At 49.2% G+C, this 16,276-nt stretch overlaps 8 protein-coding genes across 8 annotated transcripts; 4 read left to right on the forward strand and 4 right to left on the reverse strand.

Annotated features, from left to right (window-relative positions):
• Nucleotides 1-1,442: 1,442 nt before the first annotated feature.
• N7462_010164 (uncharacterized protein) lies at nt 1,443-3,005 on the reverse strand (the record flags this gene model as incomplete). The annotated part of the gene is made up of 3 exons (XM_057081878.1): nt 1,443-1,564; nt 1,668-2,886; nt 2,976-3,005. The coding sequence occupies 3 exons, from the start codon at nt 3,003-3,005 to the stop codon at nt 1,443-1,445; spliced, it is 1,371 nt and encodes a 456-aa protein (XP_056928918.1).
• A 1,010-nt stretch (nt 3,006-4,015) lies between these two features.
• N7462_010165 (uncharacterized protein) lies at nt 4,016-6,376 on the forward strand (the record flags this gene model as incomplete). Its single annotated transcript, XM_057081879.1, has 1 exon — nt 4,016-6,376. One exon carries the CDS (start codon nt 4,016-4,018, stop codon nt 6,374-6,376), a length of 2,361 nt encoding a protein of 786 aa, XP_056928919.1.
• A 455-nt stretch (nt 6,377-6,831) lies between these two features.
• Nucleotides 6,832-8,196, forward strand: N7462_010166 (serine hydrolase domain-containing protein; the record flags this gene model as incomplete). The annotated part of the gene is made up of 1 exon (XM_057081880.1): nt 6,832-8,196. The coding sequence occupies one exon, from the start codon at nt 6,832-6,834 to the stop codon at nt 8,194-8,196; it is 1,365 nt and encodes a 454-aa protein (XP_056928920.1).
• Nucleotides 8,197-8,368: 172 nt separating this feature from the next.
• N7462_010167 (uncharacterized protein) lies at nt 8,369-9,070 on the reverse strand (the record flags this gene model as incomplete). Its single annotated transcript, XM_057081881.1, has 1 exon — nt 8,369-9,070. One exon carries the CDS (start codon nt 9,068-9,070, stop codon nt 8,369-8,371), a length of 702 nt encoding a protein of 233 aa, XP_056928921.1.
• Nucleotides 9,071-9,706: 636 nt separating this feature from the next.
• N7462_010168 (DUF1769 domain-containing protein) lies at nt 9,707-10,695 on the forward strand (the record flags this gene model as incomplete). Its single annotated transcript, XM_057081882.1, has 3 exons — nt 9,707-9,869; nt 9,926-10,444; nt 10,526-10,695. The coding sequence occupies 3 exons, from the start codon at nt 9,707-9,709 to the stop codon at nt 10,693-10,695; spliced, it is 852 nt and encodes a 283-aa protein (XP_056928922.1).
• Nucleotides 10,696-10,888: 193 nt separating this feature from the next.
• On the reverse strand, nt 10,889-12,188 carry lysB (homoisocitrate dehydrogenase lysB; the record flags this gene model as incomplete). Its single annotated transcript, XM_057081883.1, has 4 exons — nt 10,889-11,732; nt 11,810-11,979; nt 12,050-12,090; nt 12,158-12,188. The coding sequence occupies 4 exons, from the start codon at nt 12,186-12,188 to the stop codon at nt 10,889-10,891; spliced, it is 1,086 nt and encodes a 361-aa protein (XP_056928923.1).
• A 710-nt stretch (nt 12,189-12,898) lies between these two features.
• Nucleotides 12,899-13,896, forward strand: N7462_010170 (uncharacterized protein; the record flags this gene model as incomplete). Its single annotated transcript, XM_057081884.1, has 3 exons — nt 12,899-13,118; nt 13,187-13,319; nt 13,395-13,896. 3 exons carry the CDS (start codon nt 12,899-12,901, stop codon nt 13,894-13,896), a joined length of 855 nt encoding a protein of 284 aa, XP_056928924.1.
• Nucleotides 13,897-13,997: 101 nt separating this feature from the next.
• On the reverse strand, nt 13,998-15,596 carry N7462_010171 (Zn(II)2Cys6 transcription factor; the record flags this gene model as incomplete). The annotated part of the gene is made up of 4 exons (XM_057081885.1): nt 13,998-14,660; nt 14,726-14,863; nt 14,926-15,489; nt 15,540-15,596. 4 exons carry the CDS (start codon nt 15,594-15,596, stop codon nt 13,998-14,000), a joined length of 1,422 nt encoding a protein of 473 aa, XP_056928925.1.
• Nucleotides 15,597-16,276: the final 680 nt, after the last annotated feature.

Genomic DNA, 16,276 nt, shown 5'->3' on the forward strand with positions numbered 1-16,276 from the left:
CAGCCACCGGGACCCGCTCGAGCTGCCCGACGTCATGTGAAAGCACCCCACGTGATCTTTCCCCATCTTCCGCGCATCACCTGGTTGGTATTGTCGCTCCTGTCGCTGTACTCCTGTTGCTTTTGCCCTCCTCTCCAGGCTGATCTTTCATGCTCTTCACGTTAATCACCCTGTCCACCATGGTATGAACCGTCCTCCTTGACCATCCTTCCCAGAGCAGCGACTCGAGCAGCCCAACTAACTGGAGCCACCGCGGGCAGTTCGGCCGTCTCACCCACTACGCATTCGATGCGGTACTCTGTAAGTTATGGCAATTCCCAGATAATGCAGAGCTCATGGGACTCAAAACTAATACAGCTGCTTCTCTCACTAGTCTCTGCCTTCCTCGCCGGAGTGAAGCGATCCACGGGCCTCACGTAAATACACCCCGTTCAAGCCCTATCTTCTTTTCTTCCGACCCCCACGCGGTACAAACCGCCTGGAGAAATCCACAAGGAACCACAAGTTCAGCTAGACAACAAATCAATGAACAACCCAGCTAACTTAATTGACCCCCCGCGCACCCCCTGGTGTCGGGTCGTGTGCGTGCGGGGTCTTCCTTAGCCCCAGTCTCCAATCCGAAAAGATCTCCGATAACAAGGAAGTCAAGAAGTGGATCGATAACTACCTCGGCGTCGGCGAGTGGGTGATGGACCAGTCCGTTGCCGTGATGGGCTCGTCCAGCTGGTTCGAGCGAAGACGGTGAAGAAGTAGCTGGCTCCGAGAGAGATGACTTCAGCGATCGACTTCTTTAAACACGCCTCAATACGACCATTCGCTGTGCAACTGTGTCTCGGTCTGACCAGTCGGATGAGTGATGACCACAACTCTTCTCTGTACCGAATTCTCCACCTTCCACCATCCTGTTCAGAGTTCCGGCGTCTTTGGCTCTTTTTCGTTCTACGCGATACCTTTTGACTATCTGTATCTATCAATATCAATATCATCATCGTACACACTTCTCTCTACATTTTCCAGAAGTCCGGCTGGTTGTATTAATTGGCCAGGTCGTAATGGTAGAGCGCTGGATAACACCCAATATTTCGGCCTTAGTGGACATTGCTGCCGGACGAGGACTGCTCTCGGGCTTCGGTCTAGGTGTCGATTGTACGAGGGTACAGGGAGAGATTCATAGCTGCAGTGGGCCGACCCCTGAGTGGACATGGTTGGCGAAAGGGCTTTCCAGAAGCTGCAGGCATCCCAGGACACGTATTTTCTTCTCTAAACAAATGTGTGTTCATCCCTTCGATGATGCTCTTCTCGGGGTTGTCCAGAATGCTCGACCATCATGGTTGCAGCTTCCAAGGTGATGTTTGATTAAGTCACGACTAGATCGAAACGAAAGAGGTATGTAGGGGAGCGGTGCAGACAAAAGAAAATTCCAAATGCAGGAAGATCGCTTGTCATGTTCGTAGAAGTGTGTCAATATCCACACGGCGAAAGTACGAGATGTGGCCCATCTCTTCCCAATAATGAGCTATGTAGTCGGTAGAGACGAGAATAAGTTGTGATGAGATGAAAGAATCTGTTTTGATAACAGTAAAGTTAGAATAGCCCTTCCTCGTGGGGTCATTGAATAGAAAGAGAGGAAATAGAGGAAAGAGAGAGAAAGAGAGCGTCTGCCTCACCATCGCGGAATCCAATGCCAGCAACATGCCCCAAGCACTTTACGATACGAGCGCCCTCAAATGGTTCTTCGTCGGCCACACGGACAAGGCCTCCAGGGCCAATATCCTCAGCAACGAATGTAATTTCGCCACGGGGCACATTCGGATCACCTGTGAGTTTAATAGCCCTCAAGGCGCCCTTGACCTCCTCAGAATCATCCTCTTCATTATACGGGGCTGAGGGTGTGGTAGTCGGGGATTCATCAATTTGATAGATCAGAAGGAATTCACATCCATGGGCAGAGTAATCTCCGACCCAGAGTCCTTGATATGGTTTTTCCCTTGTCGGAATATACCACATAGGATCGATCGTGGCATAGCTCGATATTGCTTCGTTGCCTCCAGATGCAATCGGAAGCCGAAAGTTGGCCCAACGTTTGATACGGAATCCCAGGTCAGATGCCTGCGACGCAGAGGTGGGTAATGGGAGATTCTGCGACGAATCATCTCGAAAAATACGTTGCCTACTAGGGATCGTCCTGGGTGGCCAGAGTTTCGTCTCATTCACGACTGTGTTTTGGGGATGTTCCCTTGCACAGAGCATGAGCGAACTAAAAACATGCTGAGATTCAGCAGCCATCGACATTCGGCGATCCGGCTGCCACTCCTGGCAGGCGGCTATCGCGTTGTTGGGTGCGTCGTCTCTCAAAAGGAGGACCGGATCATCGAGCCACAGACCCACCTTGGGGCTAAAGGACTGAATCATGACGTCTGGATTTGCTTCCCAAATATGAAACTGAGGTTGACCCCTATCGGCGATAATACGATAGGCTTCTATTACACCTCGCCGGTTATCATAACGAGCTAGGATCAGATTACCGTGGGCTTCGGTATCTGAAAACCAGATCTGACTCTGAGGGATAAACCAATATGGGAGGTGAGCGAGATAGAGGCGACGGAAAGATTTGAAGGGGCCCGGATCAGGAATGGGAAAGGGCAGATGTGAGTTGACGAGGCCCGCCCATAAGCGATCATTTGAGCCATGCTCGGCGAATATGCGACAGGTGCTGGACACGCGAGTGAGGTCTCGGGCAGAGAGGTGGGATAAGATCTGATGAATGATCTCGGCCGGGAGTTTATCAAAGATAGAGGTCATCTTCGCATCCTCTGTCCATGGCTTATCGTGAAGGATCTCGTCAATAAGCTGCCGATGGTCCTGGAGACTGCGATCGCTGCGATGCTGCATGGCAGTTAGTTTCGAGGTTTAGATGGCAGTCCCTCTCCAACCTAAGCGAACGCAAACTTCCGCTTCGCAGATGGCAGACAAACCTTAGCAAAGGAAGCCACGCTTGCAATCATGGTTTGTGTGGCTTCCGAAGGGTGTCAAAGGGGAAAACGGCGAGTCCAAAACTACTGCTTGGCTTCCTTCATTCATGGAAATGACATCACTGCAAGGTGTTGCGATGGGCAGACATGACTAACGACTGAGAGGTTGACTAGCATGAGAGAGAGAGGAATTCAAATGAGAAGGCCCGCTTCAAGAAACTTGTTCCACATGGACGGGTTCTAGTGCCGGGCACAACGCACGCAGTTGAAGAGGGGAGGAGGTGGGAGCTCTTTGAGTGGTGGGTCGTCACTGATAAGATAACATAATCTGGAGTCGTCTCCGCATTGCCAACAAATCGATGCTCACCGGGTTTGAGGATGGGGAAATAGAGAAAACGGGCAAGGAAACGCGTTATCGTAAAATTCCATCTGGTAATTTAGATATCAAGTGACCTCTTCAAAAAGCAAAGACAAGAACTTGGGCAGTGGCATGATTTGGAGGCGCGACCCGCGGATGATGCGGCCCAGACCGTTCTATCACCATGCAGGGAAGTAGCTACGTCGGCCCCTTAAGAGGCTTCAGTCTAGGACTATCCTTTATGTTATAGGAAAAAGCCTTCAAATAGAAACTCGAACGTTTTTTTCAGCAATAGCACCCTGTTCTGTGAAATGAGTGGACTGTTCGGCCAAACTTTCTGCCTGAGGTGTTCAGGTGTCAGATCGCCGGTATACACGTGATCACCAGAAGAAGCAGCTTGTTTACATCGCCGGATTAGGAAAGCCAATGGGCCTGGTCCGCGCGAAAGGCGTCTTTGCTGCCTACGCGGACCCACCGTGTTTGTTTATGTTGTGATCTATAGAATCGAGTTTATAAGCGCCACTCGGGCTGCATGGACTTTTGGCGTTCTTTGTTGTTTATTTTGCTTGTCGCTCAGTGCAACAATTCATTTGTCCCACCACCTGGTATACAGATTCCCGAGGAGTAATTCTAGTTCCATTCCTACCCTTTTCAAATCCGACTACCACTGGGAACTACCACTACAATGGAGACTCGACAATCGGCAAGAAAGCGGAAGAATAGCTCTATGTCGAATTCGAGGAGCGAATCTCCAGTTGCATCTCGAACAAGACGCTGTGGAACAACAACATCAATGTCAGAGGAGTCTGTCCCAGCAACTAAGCCCATATCAAACACGCCGAGAAAATCTAGGAAGCGGGTACGCTTCTCTGATCCGGGGCCTCGACTGCTGGACAATTCGGCATGCTCTACTGGCTTGACACCTGCAATGAAACGTACTTCATTCGCAGAACCAGCTGCTAGAGCCTTACGATTGAGAGACCCCACACCTAGTCGACGGGCGTACCGGCGCCAATCAGCCCCGGCTCCGCGGTTTGAACGGCTTTTTGATCCAGTTGACCCATTCGATGAGACTAGCACCGAACGAGTGATGCAATTCACTCCTCTGCGTCAGATCTTGGACACTCGCACGCAGCGGAGAATCAGGCGCATCGGTCTCAGCGATGAAATCAATAACATTGAACAAGAGAAAAGAGCTTCATCTCGTATCGAGAAGACCCTTGACTGTCTCCGTCGAGAGCGAGATGCACTGCAGCATGAACTGAATGCCCTGAAATACCGACATGAATTGTCAGAGGACCAGTTGCCTTCTTATGAAACGTTTTGGATGTCACCGCAGACTCGCAATCGCAATATTGAGCAGGAGACTACTCATGCACGTGATGAAAATACAGTCGCATTCAATCATGGCATAGAAGACCTAGAGCCATCCATGACCCATAACGACGGTGAAACATTTATGCTCAACGATAGCACCCTCATTGTCTCCAATTCACCGGATTTTCGTGCCACCCGCGACCGTCTCTCGTTGCTGCCAGAAAGTCTGAACGTTCTTGACGATGTATCAATCAAAACACCAGTCAGAAACTCTGCGGAGGATTCTGAACTTTATACGCTCAGTCTCGATTTAGAGGCTGCTAGAAACGAGAAAAAGGAGTTATTCAGTGTATGCCGCAAACACATGTCAGCTTTCGAAGACTCTACGATGAGCGATGTACTTCGACAATCGTCCCCACCGCCGGATTTCTTCGACAACGTGATCAATATCTTTACAACAGCCCTTTCTCGTGCCTCCGATGCAACCCAAGCACTTGAGGGTATCAGCCAGGAATGTTCCAGTCTAGGATTTTCTGGCACCAACGCCGATGACATGGTTGCCGATATCAAATCCCAATTCCGTGCAGCCAGACTTGAGCTTGAGCGCGCTGTTCCTGGCGAAAATGCCGCGGCACTGGGAGATGGAAAGGCAACTCTAGGTGCCTTGGTGAAAAGGGTAAAATCTCTAGCGAAAGATCTTACGGACGAACAAAAGCACCACCACGGCTCTCTCGACCGCGAGAAGGCTCTTCGCCGACATTTCGACAACTTGCTACACCGTTACGAGGATGCTGCCAATAAGATTGGTAGCCTCGAAGATTCCATTGCATCCTCAGCAAGCGACATGCTCCACACCAGAATGCGACTCCAGGAGCTTGAGAGCGAAGATCAGGAAAAGAACATTGGGATTGACAGATTAAGCACCGCCTTGGACAAGTATCATGAGGATATGAAGGGCCTCGAGGATCTAGTGAGCAAACTTGAAGAGGAAAATCTCGCAGTCAAGGAAAAGTACAAGCGCCAGATATCCAAATTGGAGTTGAAAGTCGCTAGTGAGAAACAGGAACGGTCTGCCATCGAGGATTCTGCTGCCGAGTATGAAATCCGCATCCAGAAACTGGAGGAAACAGTGGAACAGAACCGAATCCGGGCTTGTGATCTTACTGCGGCAGCAGAGGCCCTCGAAAAGGAGCACGAAGTGGCTGTTCAACATATTGAACAGAAATTGAGTGAGCGGCAGCAACAGCATGAAGAAGAGATTGGTATACTCAATGTTCGGATCTCGGAACTCACCACGTCTCTAGATGGGGCTAGATCAGAAGTACAGCGTTTGCGCCGAGTCAATACTGGCCTTGAGGAGCAACTCCGAATGGAGATTGAGGCTCGTGATGAATTACTTGACAAATGGGCTTCAGAGCAAGCTCGATCATTTGCTTTCATGAAGGAAAGCGTGAGCTCGGAGCGGCGGCGAGCGAAGGTTCGCACCGCAAACTGGGAGCTCAAATCCGATGATCTCATGTCAGACGGAACCACAATCATGGGGAGCGAGCCCATTACCCCCGTCAGTATGACCCGGTTTATTGATGTCGAGATCGGCAGAGGCAAGAACCGTCGTCGCATGGACAGTGGGATTGGTATCCTCACGGAGGACGAGCTTGACGAGGATGTGAATCTCTCGGATATTCAACACGGCCTTGACTCTGATGTTGATCTTCCTACAATATTTTGATCAATTTTAGGGTCACCATTTTTTCCTTTGTTGTACGTATCTTTTTTTGTGTCGGTCTAGATTCATTTTTTTTTCCTTTTTTTTGACCCTGGTCACCTCATGCAAGGCATTTCTTATATACACATTTGGATATAAAGTATTATATACAGGTCTGAAGACTTTTGACTTTCGAATATGCATAATTGGACTGAATCCTTGTAATTGTGAATAATTGATTGGTTGAAATTCTTCTGCCGAATATAACGTGCGGGGGTAGGTGGCTTGTCGGCTTCACCCGCTCCAACGATACGAGATTTCCTTTTGGCACACATATGGAATGGGGACACTTGCCCGTATCCAGTGCAGATCGCAGCAACATGTCATGCCAAGGTTACTATTTTGAGTCGCATCCGATGACAGTCTCCCGTGCGAAATGAGGGGGTTCGGGGAGGAAACGTAATTGATATAAGTTCAGGATGGGCAATGTCTTGTCTGAAATGAAATATGCTAATTTACAGGTTGAAATTGAGAAAGTGACGATGGGTATAAGGTCATTCATAACAACTTCTCTGATTGCAAGCCTCGGCTTGCTTTCTGTGGCAACAGATCGCGTCCTACGACATGGCTCGCCAGAATCCGTCGGACTGCTCCCCGAGCCTTTGCTGCAGCTACCAGTGAATCTAAGCCAATACACTCATCCGGCGAACTATGGATCTCATTCGTACGGGAAGGTGCACCCTATCCTCCCAGGAGGCTCTGTAATGGTTGGACATAAGTCCACCGTCGTCAGTTCATTCGCCTTTGGGAATATCAGCCTGTATGCCGACGCCAACGGGACGCTACTGCCCTCCGATAAATGGCTCCCCGCGCGCATGGACACTATGTATGATATGGCCAGTTTAACAAAGATCTTCACCGCCGTGGCTGTATTGCGCGCTATTGATGATGGGAGTTTGGATTATCGCAAGCCGGTCGCGACCTACCTCCCCGAATTCGCCGCTAATGGGAAGAGCAATGTAACGATCCTTATGCTTCTCACTCACACAAGTGGATTTCCTGCCGACCCTGAACCAGGACTATATGATCCAATATACAAGACTATGCAACAGAGAGTGGATGCGATCATTACACACAAGCTTGCCAACGCTCCTGGATCTACCTACACGTACTCCGATCTCAACTTCATGAATCTACGCTATATCTTGGAGAGGATTACAAAGACTCCATTTGAAGAATTGGTTTACTCATTCACCAAGGAACTGGGGATGACAAGCACGGTTTTCAACAAAGGCAACATCGGCGCCGACTCCTTCCCTTATTACTCTCAGATGGCCCCGACAGAGTATCAGATTGAGGTCCTAGGCGATGCGGAGCCCGAGCGCCCACAACCTGTGCGGGGGACTGTTCATGACGAGAATGCCTGGGCCCTCGATGGTATCAGTGGCCATGCAGGTCTCTTTTCTTCAGTTGGTGACGTGTCAATCCTTTGCCAGATGATTCTCAATAACGGGACGTACAATGGCAAGCGGATTCTGTCTCCACGGAGCGTTGATTTGATGTTCATCAACTTCAATACCAAATTCCCAGGTGATGAGCATAGTATTGGCTTCGAACTCAATCAATTCTATTTCTCCGGGCCGATGGCAAATATTAGAGCTGGCGGCCATACTGGATTCACAGGTACATCACTTGTGGTCGATCGAAACTCGGACACATTCTTCGTCATATTGGCACATAGCGTCCATCCAAATAGAACATGGTCCAGTAACAACATTGTTCGCGAAACCGTTGGCTACTGGGTTGCTCGATCACTGGGTCGCGATGTCACGTTTCCACCCTAAAATCTTTGCTAAGATATGAAATAGAGCTCAAAATTAAGTTATAGCATTTGGAAAGATCAATTAAGATGCGTGAATTCATAATATTCGCGTAAATGCAATTCGCTGAGCAGTATGCGTGATGTAACAAAAAAAAAAAAAACCAACTCCATCCACACAAATTCCCATATGTTCACTATTTCTCAAGCTGTTTCCCCTCACTGCAAGGCTTGGAATTCGTCTTAGAGTCCTGCTGCGACTCTTCATTCCATTTCTTGTCATGACCAGGACTGGCAAATATTGCGCCGAAAAAGGAAAGCAGACTTGAGGTTCGGAGTACCATGCAGTGAAACAACGTAAGCCCGGTCACAACGATCTCATCATGCAGCGCCTTGCTATTCGCAGAGGGTCCCATAAATTCAACCTTGCCCATTTTCTTTGTCGCCCAGATATTGGCTGAGAACTTAGCTACGGGCATTTGTTGCTCGTCGCAGCAGATGAAGTCCCAGGTCTTGAAATCACTATCGCTGGACCAGATCATTTTGACCGGTTTCTCGTTGCTTGAGACAGCAAGAGAGCGATGAGAGTAGCTTGTGTGCCAGCGGCGCTGTGCAACAAGGGTATCCTTGCGGCCATGTAGTTCATAGTCGGCATCGATGCCAAATGTGTGTAAAGTGCCGGATCCAATGACTTCTTCCGCGCCTTCTTTCTCAGTAACCCGCTTGAAGACAATTGAGGGTTTCTTAAAGGAATTGTAGTCGACAATGTATAGAGCTCCTTTCTCAGGATTGTTGGTGTCGGAAATGCGGGTCTTAAACTTGCGCCATTGGAAGTCAAACTGAAGGCTTGGAGGCTTAGTGGACTGAGACGGTTGAGCGAGTTCAGGCTGATGCTCCATGATGATGGTTGATTGAGTCAATGGTTTAGTTTGGAAGATTGAACTATTGCTGGTAACTACAAGGTGAGAGTAGCCTTGCCTTTATATATCCCACTTTATTGACTTCTTTTTGCAACTCGGGCATCTACCGAAATTAGAGCTGACCATCAGCCGGTCCCGGGGCGCAGTTATGGCTTGGCATCTTCAAAGGTGAGTCCCTTCTGGGAGCGATGTAGCGCACGCCCAATCACAGCCCAGTCCGGGCGTCAAGCGGACACCAGACCAGCCACGCATGATGTCACGGCCCCCAAAGATCGCCACAAACCCATGTTAAAGCTATCAAAGTCCCTAGATTCCACAACGCTAGAGTCGCTTTAACTTCTTCTAGCTCCAACAGAAAGCGCTGCTGGAAATTCTAGCGCAGACTGAGCTGACCCTTTAAATTTTGAAAAAGATTGGAAATTCTAGCACGAGAGTAAGCTGAATCATCCTTTCAAAACGCCTTCCACCTATAAGAATCAATTTCTCATCATAATGGTATAGCTACCCCAGCAGTGCAAATTAGCGATATCAAAGAACTATCTTATTGTATATCCTCTATACCTTTGTATAGAAGTGATTACCTATCAATCTTGAGTTTAGCCGGAACGATAAAGCATGAGAAATTCGAACAACAAACCTAAGTATCGCCTCTCAGTGACTGCAGGCACCGACTACAAAAAGGGTGCCCATGAGGTGGTCCAGGTAAATGGCAAGACACTGCGCTTTGACAGTGACCTTGCGGTGATTGACCTGAATGTCCGCATCCAGGACTATACAGGTATTCCACCCTCCTAGTCTACCCAGATGCTCCAAGTAGGCTTACGCGCCGAACAGGATATCCGGACTCTTCACCTTCCACAAGCCCGTATTTCGAAAATGCTCTACATAAAAACGACAAGTACTCTATATCATTTTCTTTCACCTCCAAACATAATATCAATGGCAACAACCTGGTTTTTGGCAACGATTTCGACAACCCCCTCCGTGACCGTTTACCAATGGGCTTTAACGCGGCACTGAGTATGGTGAAATGGACCCTCGACCCTTCGATAGAAGGCGATGCTTATGCAGATAAGCCATATCTATACAGTCCAGCGCTGGCAACTTGGAACCAGTTTCGTATCGGCGAGAAGAATCAGGATCTGAAGAATAGCCAGCTGATGGAGAAGAGCCATGTGGTGGAAGAAGGTGCCGAAGGACAAGGTGAAGAATCTCGCCGTCATTCCCGGATTCCAGGAACAGCCACCGAGCGCCGTAAACATTTTCGAAACGAAGAAAACCGCAAATTATTCCAGTTTGAGGCCGGAAGAACATATCTGGCTGATTTTGGAAACCAATATCTCTCATTCAGTGGTAAGTTTAACTTGCGCTTTGTTTGTTGCTATTGCTAGTGACTCACGTTACTGGTGCTAATGCGATGATCTCTATACTCAGATCTTTCTGTCCGACTTCCTGGGTTCCATATACCTGTTTTCAATATGGTTGATGATGACCATCGTGAACTACGATACGTTCTGAAGGATTCTAGGACAGGGACCGTCTATCTTGTTGTTCTCTTTTCTCTTGTTAAATGTGACTTAGATGGAGAAGAAGAACAGGAATGACCAACCATCCTAGGGGGTTTTGACAATTTCAGCATCTGACGATCGTCCTTCTCGCAGGAATCTTATAGACTATACGGCGACTGTTAGACTGAGATATGCATTTACGATACAAGTATTATGGCAAGACGCATACAACAACTTTGACTTTCTGCTACTTCCCAAGCTTAACGATCTATTTAGATTGTAGTTTTTTTTACAGTCTCTTAAGGACGTCATCGAGAACCTCCTGGGTGGTAGCCTTGCCACCCATGTCAGGGGAAAGGAACTTGGCCTCGTCGAGGTTGCCGTCAACAGCAGCATAGATCTTAGCGGCGGCATTCTCCTCGCCGAGGAACTCCAGCATCAGAGCAACGCTGCGCAGGGTAGCAATGGGGTTGGCAATGCCCTTGCCCTCGATATCAGGGGCGCTGCCGTGGCAGGGCTCGCCAATGGCGAAGTTATCACCCACATTGGCGCTAGGAACCAGGCCTAGACTGCCGACCAGGGCGGCGGCACCGTCAGAAAGGATATCGCCGTAAAGGTTGGGGGCAACGATGACGTCGTAGTACTCGGGCTGGCGGAAGAGCTTGTAGACCATAGAGTCGACAATCTGCTCCTCGACGTGGATGGAGGAGAACTTCTCGGCGGCGAGGGCCTTGCGGGCAGTCTCGCGGAACAGGCCGTCGGTCTGGGACAGGACGTTCGACTTGTGGGTGATGGTGACCATGGGCTGGTTACGAGTGTAGGAGCCGGGGGCAGCAGAGCGGATGTTCTGGCGGCGCAGGGCAATCTCACCGGCAATGGTGGAGATGCGCGACGAGGCCCGCTCGGAAATGCGCTTGATTGCCTCCGCGACCTTGCCGTTGGGGCCCTCCACGGTGCGCTCCTCCTTCACGTAAAGGTCCTCGGTGTTCTCACGGACAATGACCAGGTCAATGGGCTTGCCGTTGCTGCTGCCGGCGGTGGTCTTCACAGGGCGGACGTTGGCGTAAAGGTCAAGCTTCTTGCGCAGGGCGACAATGGGAGACGAGTAGCCGGCGACCTTGGTGCTTGGGGAGCTGGAGATCGCAGGAGTTAGTGTCCACACATAACCGCCGAGCGGCATCTATGACGGCTCAAGGAATTGAATGCTCACCTGACAGCACCGAAAAGAGCACCATCACACTCCTTCTTCAGGGTGTCGACGGTCTTGTCCGGCAAGGCGGTGCCAGTCTTCTGGAAAGTCTCGAAACCAGCATCGAGGTCGACGAAGCTGAAATTGAGGTTCAGCGACGAGGGGAGGGACTCCAGAATACGACGACCAGCCTAAAATGCATCAATTGAGCACCCAATTAGCAAATTGTCTTTCTTGACTTCGGCGTCGAGGACTACGTACCGGGATGACCTCCCGTCCGATGCCGTCTCCGGGAATGAGACCTATGCAAGTCCGGTAAGCAGTGATCTCAATCGAAACGATCTCTCCTAGCAAAAAAAGGAGCCATACCAATGCGAAGTGTCCGAGCAGCAGCAGCCATGGCGAATTGTCAGAGGGATATGTCCTGGCTTTCGGAGTGTCGCCGTCATCGGAGCTTTTTCTTTTTGTATACGGCCACGGATAATCGTTGGTCCGAGGACTCACTCCGGGGTCCGGAGTAAAAGAGTGGGAAGAGCTCCAGGGATCCCGAGAACACTAGACCCGAAGTGATACCATACCGCCTCGGGAGCAATGCACTATACAGAGGTCCTACATTCTCACCGAGACTGTTTGTTAGCCTTCAAGGGCTTTATGCCAATCGATAATTAGAGTCATTCGTGAATGAACCCTCACTACTTTGGGTTTCAAATTGCGAAAGCAAGAGTTTGATCAAACGGTTACCAAAATAGGTCTTTCATCGCGAGTGGGTGCATGAAGATGGACCCAACAATTTGCCTTTTTGCCTCCTGTTTTGGAACTGTTCGAAAAACTCTCTTATTCTTCCTTTTTACTGGGCTGATTTATGCCTCGAGACACTCGTATTGCCCGGCATTTTAAAATCTCATGCCAGCTGAGAACCCACGCTAAACCGGAAGTGGTCAGTAACCGCGACGTGCCTCTACCGAGCAAAAAGTGCTATGTAGAGCTTGAAAAAATAACCAAAAAGATCGCCATCAAGGCATCATGAAATATTTATTGCAGAGAATTTGCACGGGGTTTAGAATAATTAATTGGAGAAGAATTCTCCTATAAGGACTGCGACTGTTCAATATGATGTTTCATTTGTTCTCCCGCTCTACTGAGGGCTCGATTTCGGCTGAAAAGCGCAATGTCGCGATCGCTGAGCTTGTTCTGTTCTCAACCGTGCAATTCGTCCAGTTTTCTCTCAGGTATATTCAAGAGTGGCGATATTGGCATCATAAGAAAAGAAAGAATCCGTTTCGTTGCGCCTTCTACTCCTGGTTTAGCATGATTGGCTTACTATCTCAGAGTAAGTCACGAAAAATGGCCAGAGTCAATTAGGCTCTTGATCAAACCCTAACTGGTCTATGGCCACAGTCCGAATTGCCAATAATGCTATGATACTCTCAACATCTTACCCGACTAGCTCGATGCTCATTGCTGAATCTTCAATGCAAAGTGTTGGGCTTTCGCCTCTTTTATTCGAAGTCAGCTTGGTTCTCCTGCGATGGTACGCAATACCAATTGATCCACATCTGCAGGGCTTGATGATTTCCTGTGAGAAATTGCTGATATTATAGAACAGCGGCCAAGCCGGAGAATTCGGGCCAGGAAAGTCCAAGTACCCCAAACCCACACGCGTGATGCTCCACGGTTTCCGTCTGCCCATAATTGTTGCTATTGTCATGACAGTGGTAGGTAGAATCATTCAAATCCACGGACTTGCAGAGGCTGGTTCGGTGTTGCTCGTCGTGGCCTATGCATTTGTGTGTGGATTGATTGCTTGGCTTGCAGGAAAGTCTCGCTCGATTCTTTCTGCTTCCGGATACCGTGGCATCCTGGTCACAAGCTTCACTCTGCCCTTCTTGCTGGTCCGCATAATTTATTTCGTGCTGTTGACCGACGGGTCCCCGAAATTCAACCCCGCCAATGGGGACGTGGGGATCTTGGCAGGAATGGGGCTGCTGATGGAGATATTAATTGTATCCTTGCTTGTGATGGCACGCACAGTGACGGAGCCTATCTCCAGTCCTCCTGATTCCAAGATGCTAGCTATTTCCGATGACTTAGAGCCCTCAAGAAATTGAGCAATTAGAGTTACCTCGCAGTGACAACAGAAGACTGGCCATTGTGTGGTGTTCGAGGTTGTTTGATATGTAATGTAGCGTGTGGTCTCTTTTATACCAAATCAGAGCGCAGTCTGGAAGTTCTCTGGTCGCGATGCTGCGTAAATCTTTGAAAACTCCTCTAGGCGAGCGAGAATCCACGATTTTGTATCCGGGTCCGCAACTTCGATTGCTACCCGAAGAGGGAAACCCATTCGATAGGGACCAAGAATACCGGCGCAGCTAAATTCGACGGACTTGCAAATTTGGTCTCGAAAGTAGACCACCATTTCTGCATGTGGGCCGGGATAAGACAAAGTCTTGAGGACTTCGTGGATGATCACCATGAATGCGTAGTAGCCGGTGTAGATTGCGGCATCTATCATGTCCGAGTACGTTAAGATGATTGGGAACACTGGGTCATCTTTGTTTGATGGATTTTCCACTGGCTGCGGAGTGATTTGAGAGTATTGCTTGTACCAGACAGCCATTTTGGCTTGGAGGTCAAGAGCTTGGGCTAGCGCGGCCGAGATCAATTGGAATGCCTCGGGTGTAGAAATGTCTATTTCTTTGAGGCGATAGAGCTTGTGCACAAGGCTTGGCGAATATGTGAAATATGCAAAGAATTGTTCAATGCAGTTGTGAAGCTCAGGTGGGACGTTTGCCGTGTATTGCTGTAGCATCATATGATGCCATTCTTCAGCGGCCAGGAAACAGTCTTCACCTGAGAACATGGAATGCATTACCTGACGTCAAGTTTGTTGGTTAACAATGAGGAGTTCACAGGTTCTGGAAATGGAGGGAAACCTACAATCAATCCTCGTGAAGCCTTTAACAGGACGATGTCCAATTCATTGCGATATCGCTCGGGTCCTCTGATTTTGACCAGTTGCCCAAGCCCCTTGGCATGCTTCATCCAGGAATCAGGAGTCTCGACATCCGCAAATAACTGACTCCCTGTCAGGAATGAACATATATAGACATACATGGCAAAAACCAGTGGATTCCTACCTCATACATGCACAGTAAAACGACTGCGCAAAAGACATGGGTGGAGAGGGACTCGGACGGGGATTCTAAGGACTTTCGTAGCCTACGCAGGGCCTCTCCATAGGAGGACCGAGCATATGCAATCATCTGATGATTTTGCAGCACGGTCCCAAAGTGATTGGCGGCAAAAGACCGGATCGTGGCATCCAAGGTTCGACTATGTCCGTAAACCGAGGGAAGATAGTTGAACCAATGGGAAACAACATGTTTCTGCGTCATGGGCTGTGGTTGTGAGAAGTCATCAATGAGAATCCCCAGGCTTTGAAGGACGTTGAGCTGCGATGAGACCAACGATGCTGGCCTTTGCCATTGGAGTGCCATCTGGGTAGCCACCTGGGTATTGCTGGACGGTGCTAGACTTGAAGTCTCGCTCCGCTTTCTGTTTGACTGGGTCTCTTGGGTATCAGCTTGACGTCGACGGGTCCGATATGGTTTGCCAGCAATAAACTTGAACCCCCTATCGTATCCCGGACATAGCGTCCCGTACTTCTCGCATTTGGCGCATCCCGGGACTCTTTCATCGCACTGTGGCGTTGTTAACTAAAGATGTTTGTCTGACTGAGATGCAGCCTTACTTTCACCCGACGCTTCACGCAAGTCGCACAGCCGCTGCTGCGAGGTACGCCCACCATATTTCGCTCATCCAAAAATCCTGGAGCAGGGATCCAAGCGTGTTTGTTGAGAGCCTCCTATACGAGCTGGAGCCACTGTTGAAGCCCATTGCTGACATAATGTCGGCAATTAGTTGTGCCGGCGCCTTTGGACCCGTGCAGATCGTGCTTTGACATTTAGGAAGTATTCATTTGTTTGCTGTGGGTGTTTCTTTCAATATGGAAGGCTTACGAGGGAGACTTGCTCTGGCAAGGCAATGGATTGTCATCTGGTATTAGGCCATCATACTTCTTCTGTACATGTGGTACGTAGAGGAGTGATGGTCTCCCATTGCTCCCGTCCCCACTCGAGACTGTTTCACATCCCTGGTTAGCCGAACCTCGGCCGACAAGCAAGAGGGAGGCTTTAGTTGCATGATGGGCTCCAGCGAGTAGACGCAAGAATACTTCTAGAATGACTCGGAGAATCTCAGCCCACCTTGCCTATCATCAATTGTACACAAGAGGTCATTCAGCGAGAATTATCAACATAAAAGTAGAAGCAATTCCAATTCATGCCGGATCTGGATCGACTTCCCCGGACCATGGATTCCAATGCCCGCGTGGATCGCAGATCCGTGTTTATCCCTAGGCCCTTTTTCTTATAATTCCATTGGGATCTATAGAACCACGAGATTTCATGGTTTTGTTATGATGCTGTG

Source organism: Penicillium macrosclerotiorum, assembly GCF_028827735.1.
Source record: "Penicillium macrosclerotiorum strain IBT 26536 chromosome Unknown utg000010l_segment0_segment0, whole genome shotgun sequence".
Taxonomy (NCBI): domain Eukaryota; kingdom Fungi; phylum Ascomycota; class Eurotiomycetes; order Eurotiales; family Aspergillaceae; genus Penicillium; species Penicillium macrosclerotiorum.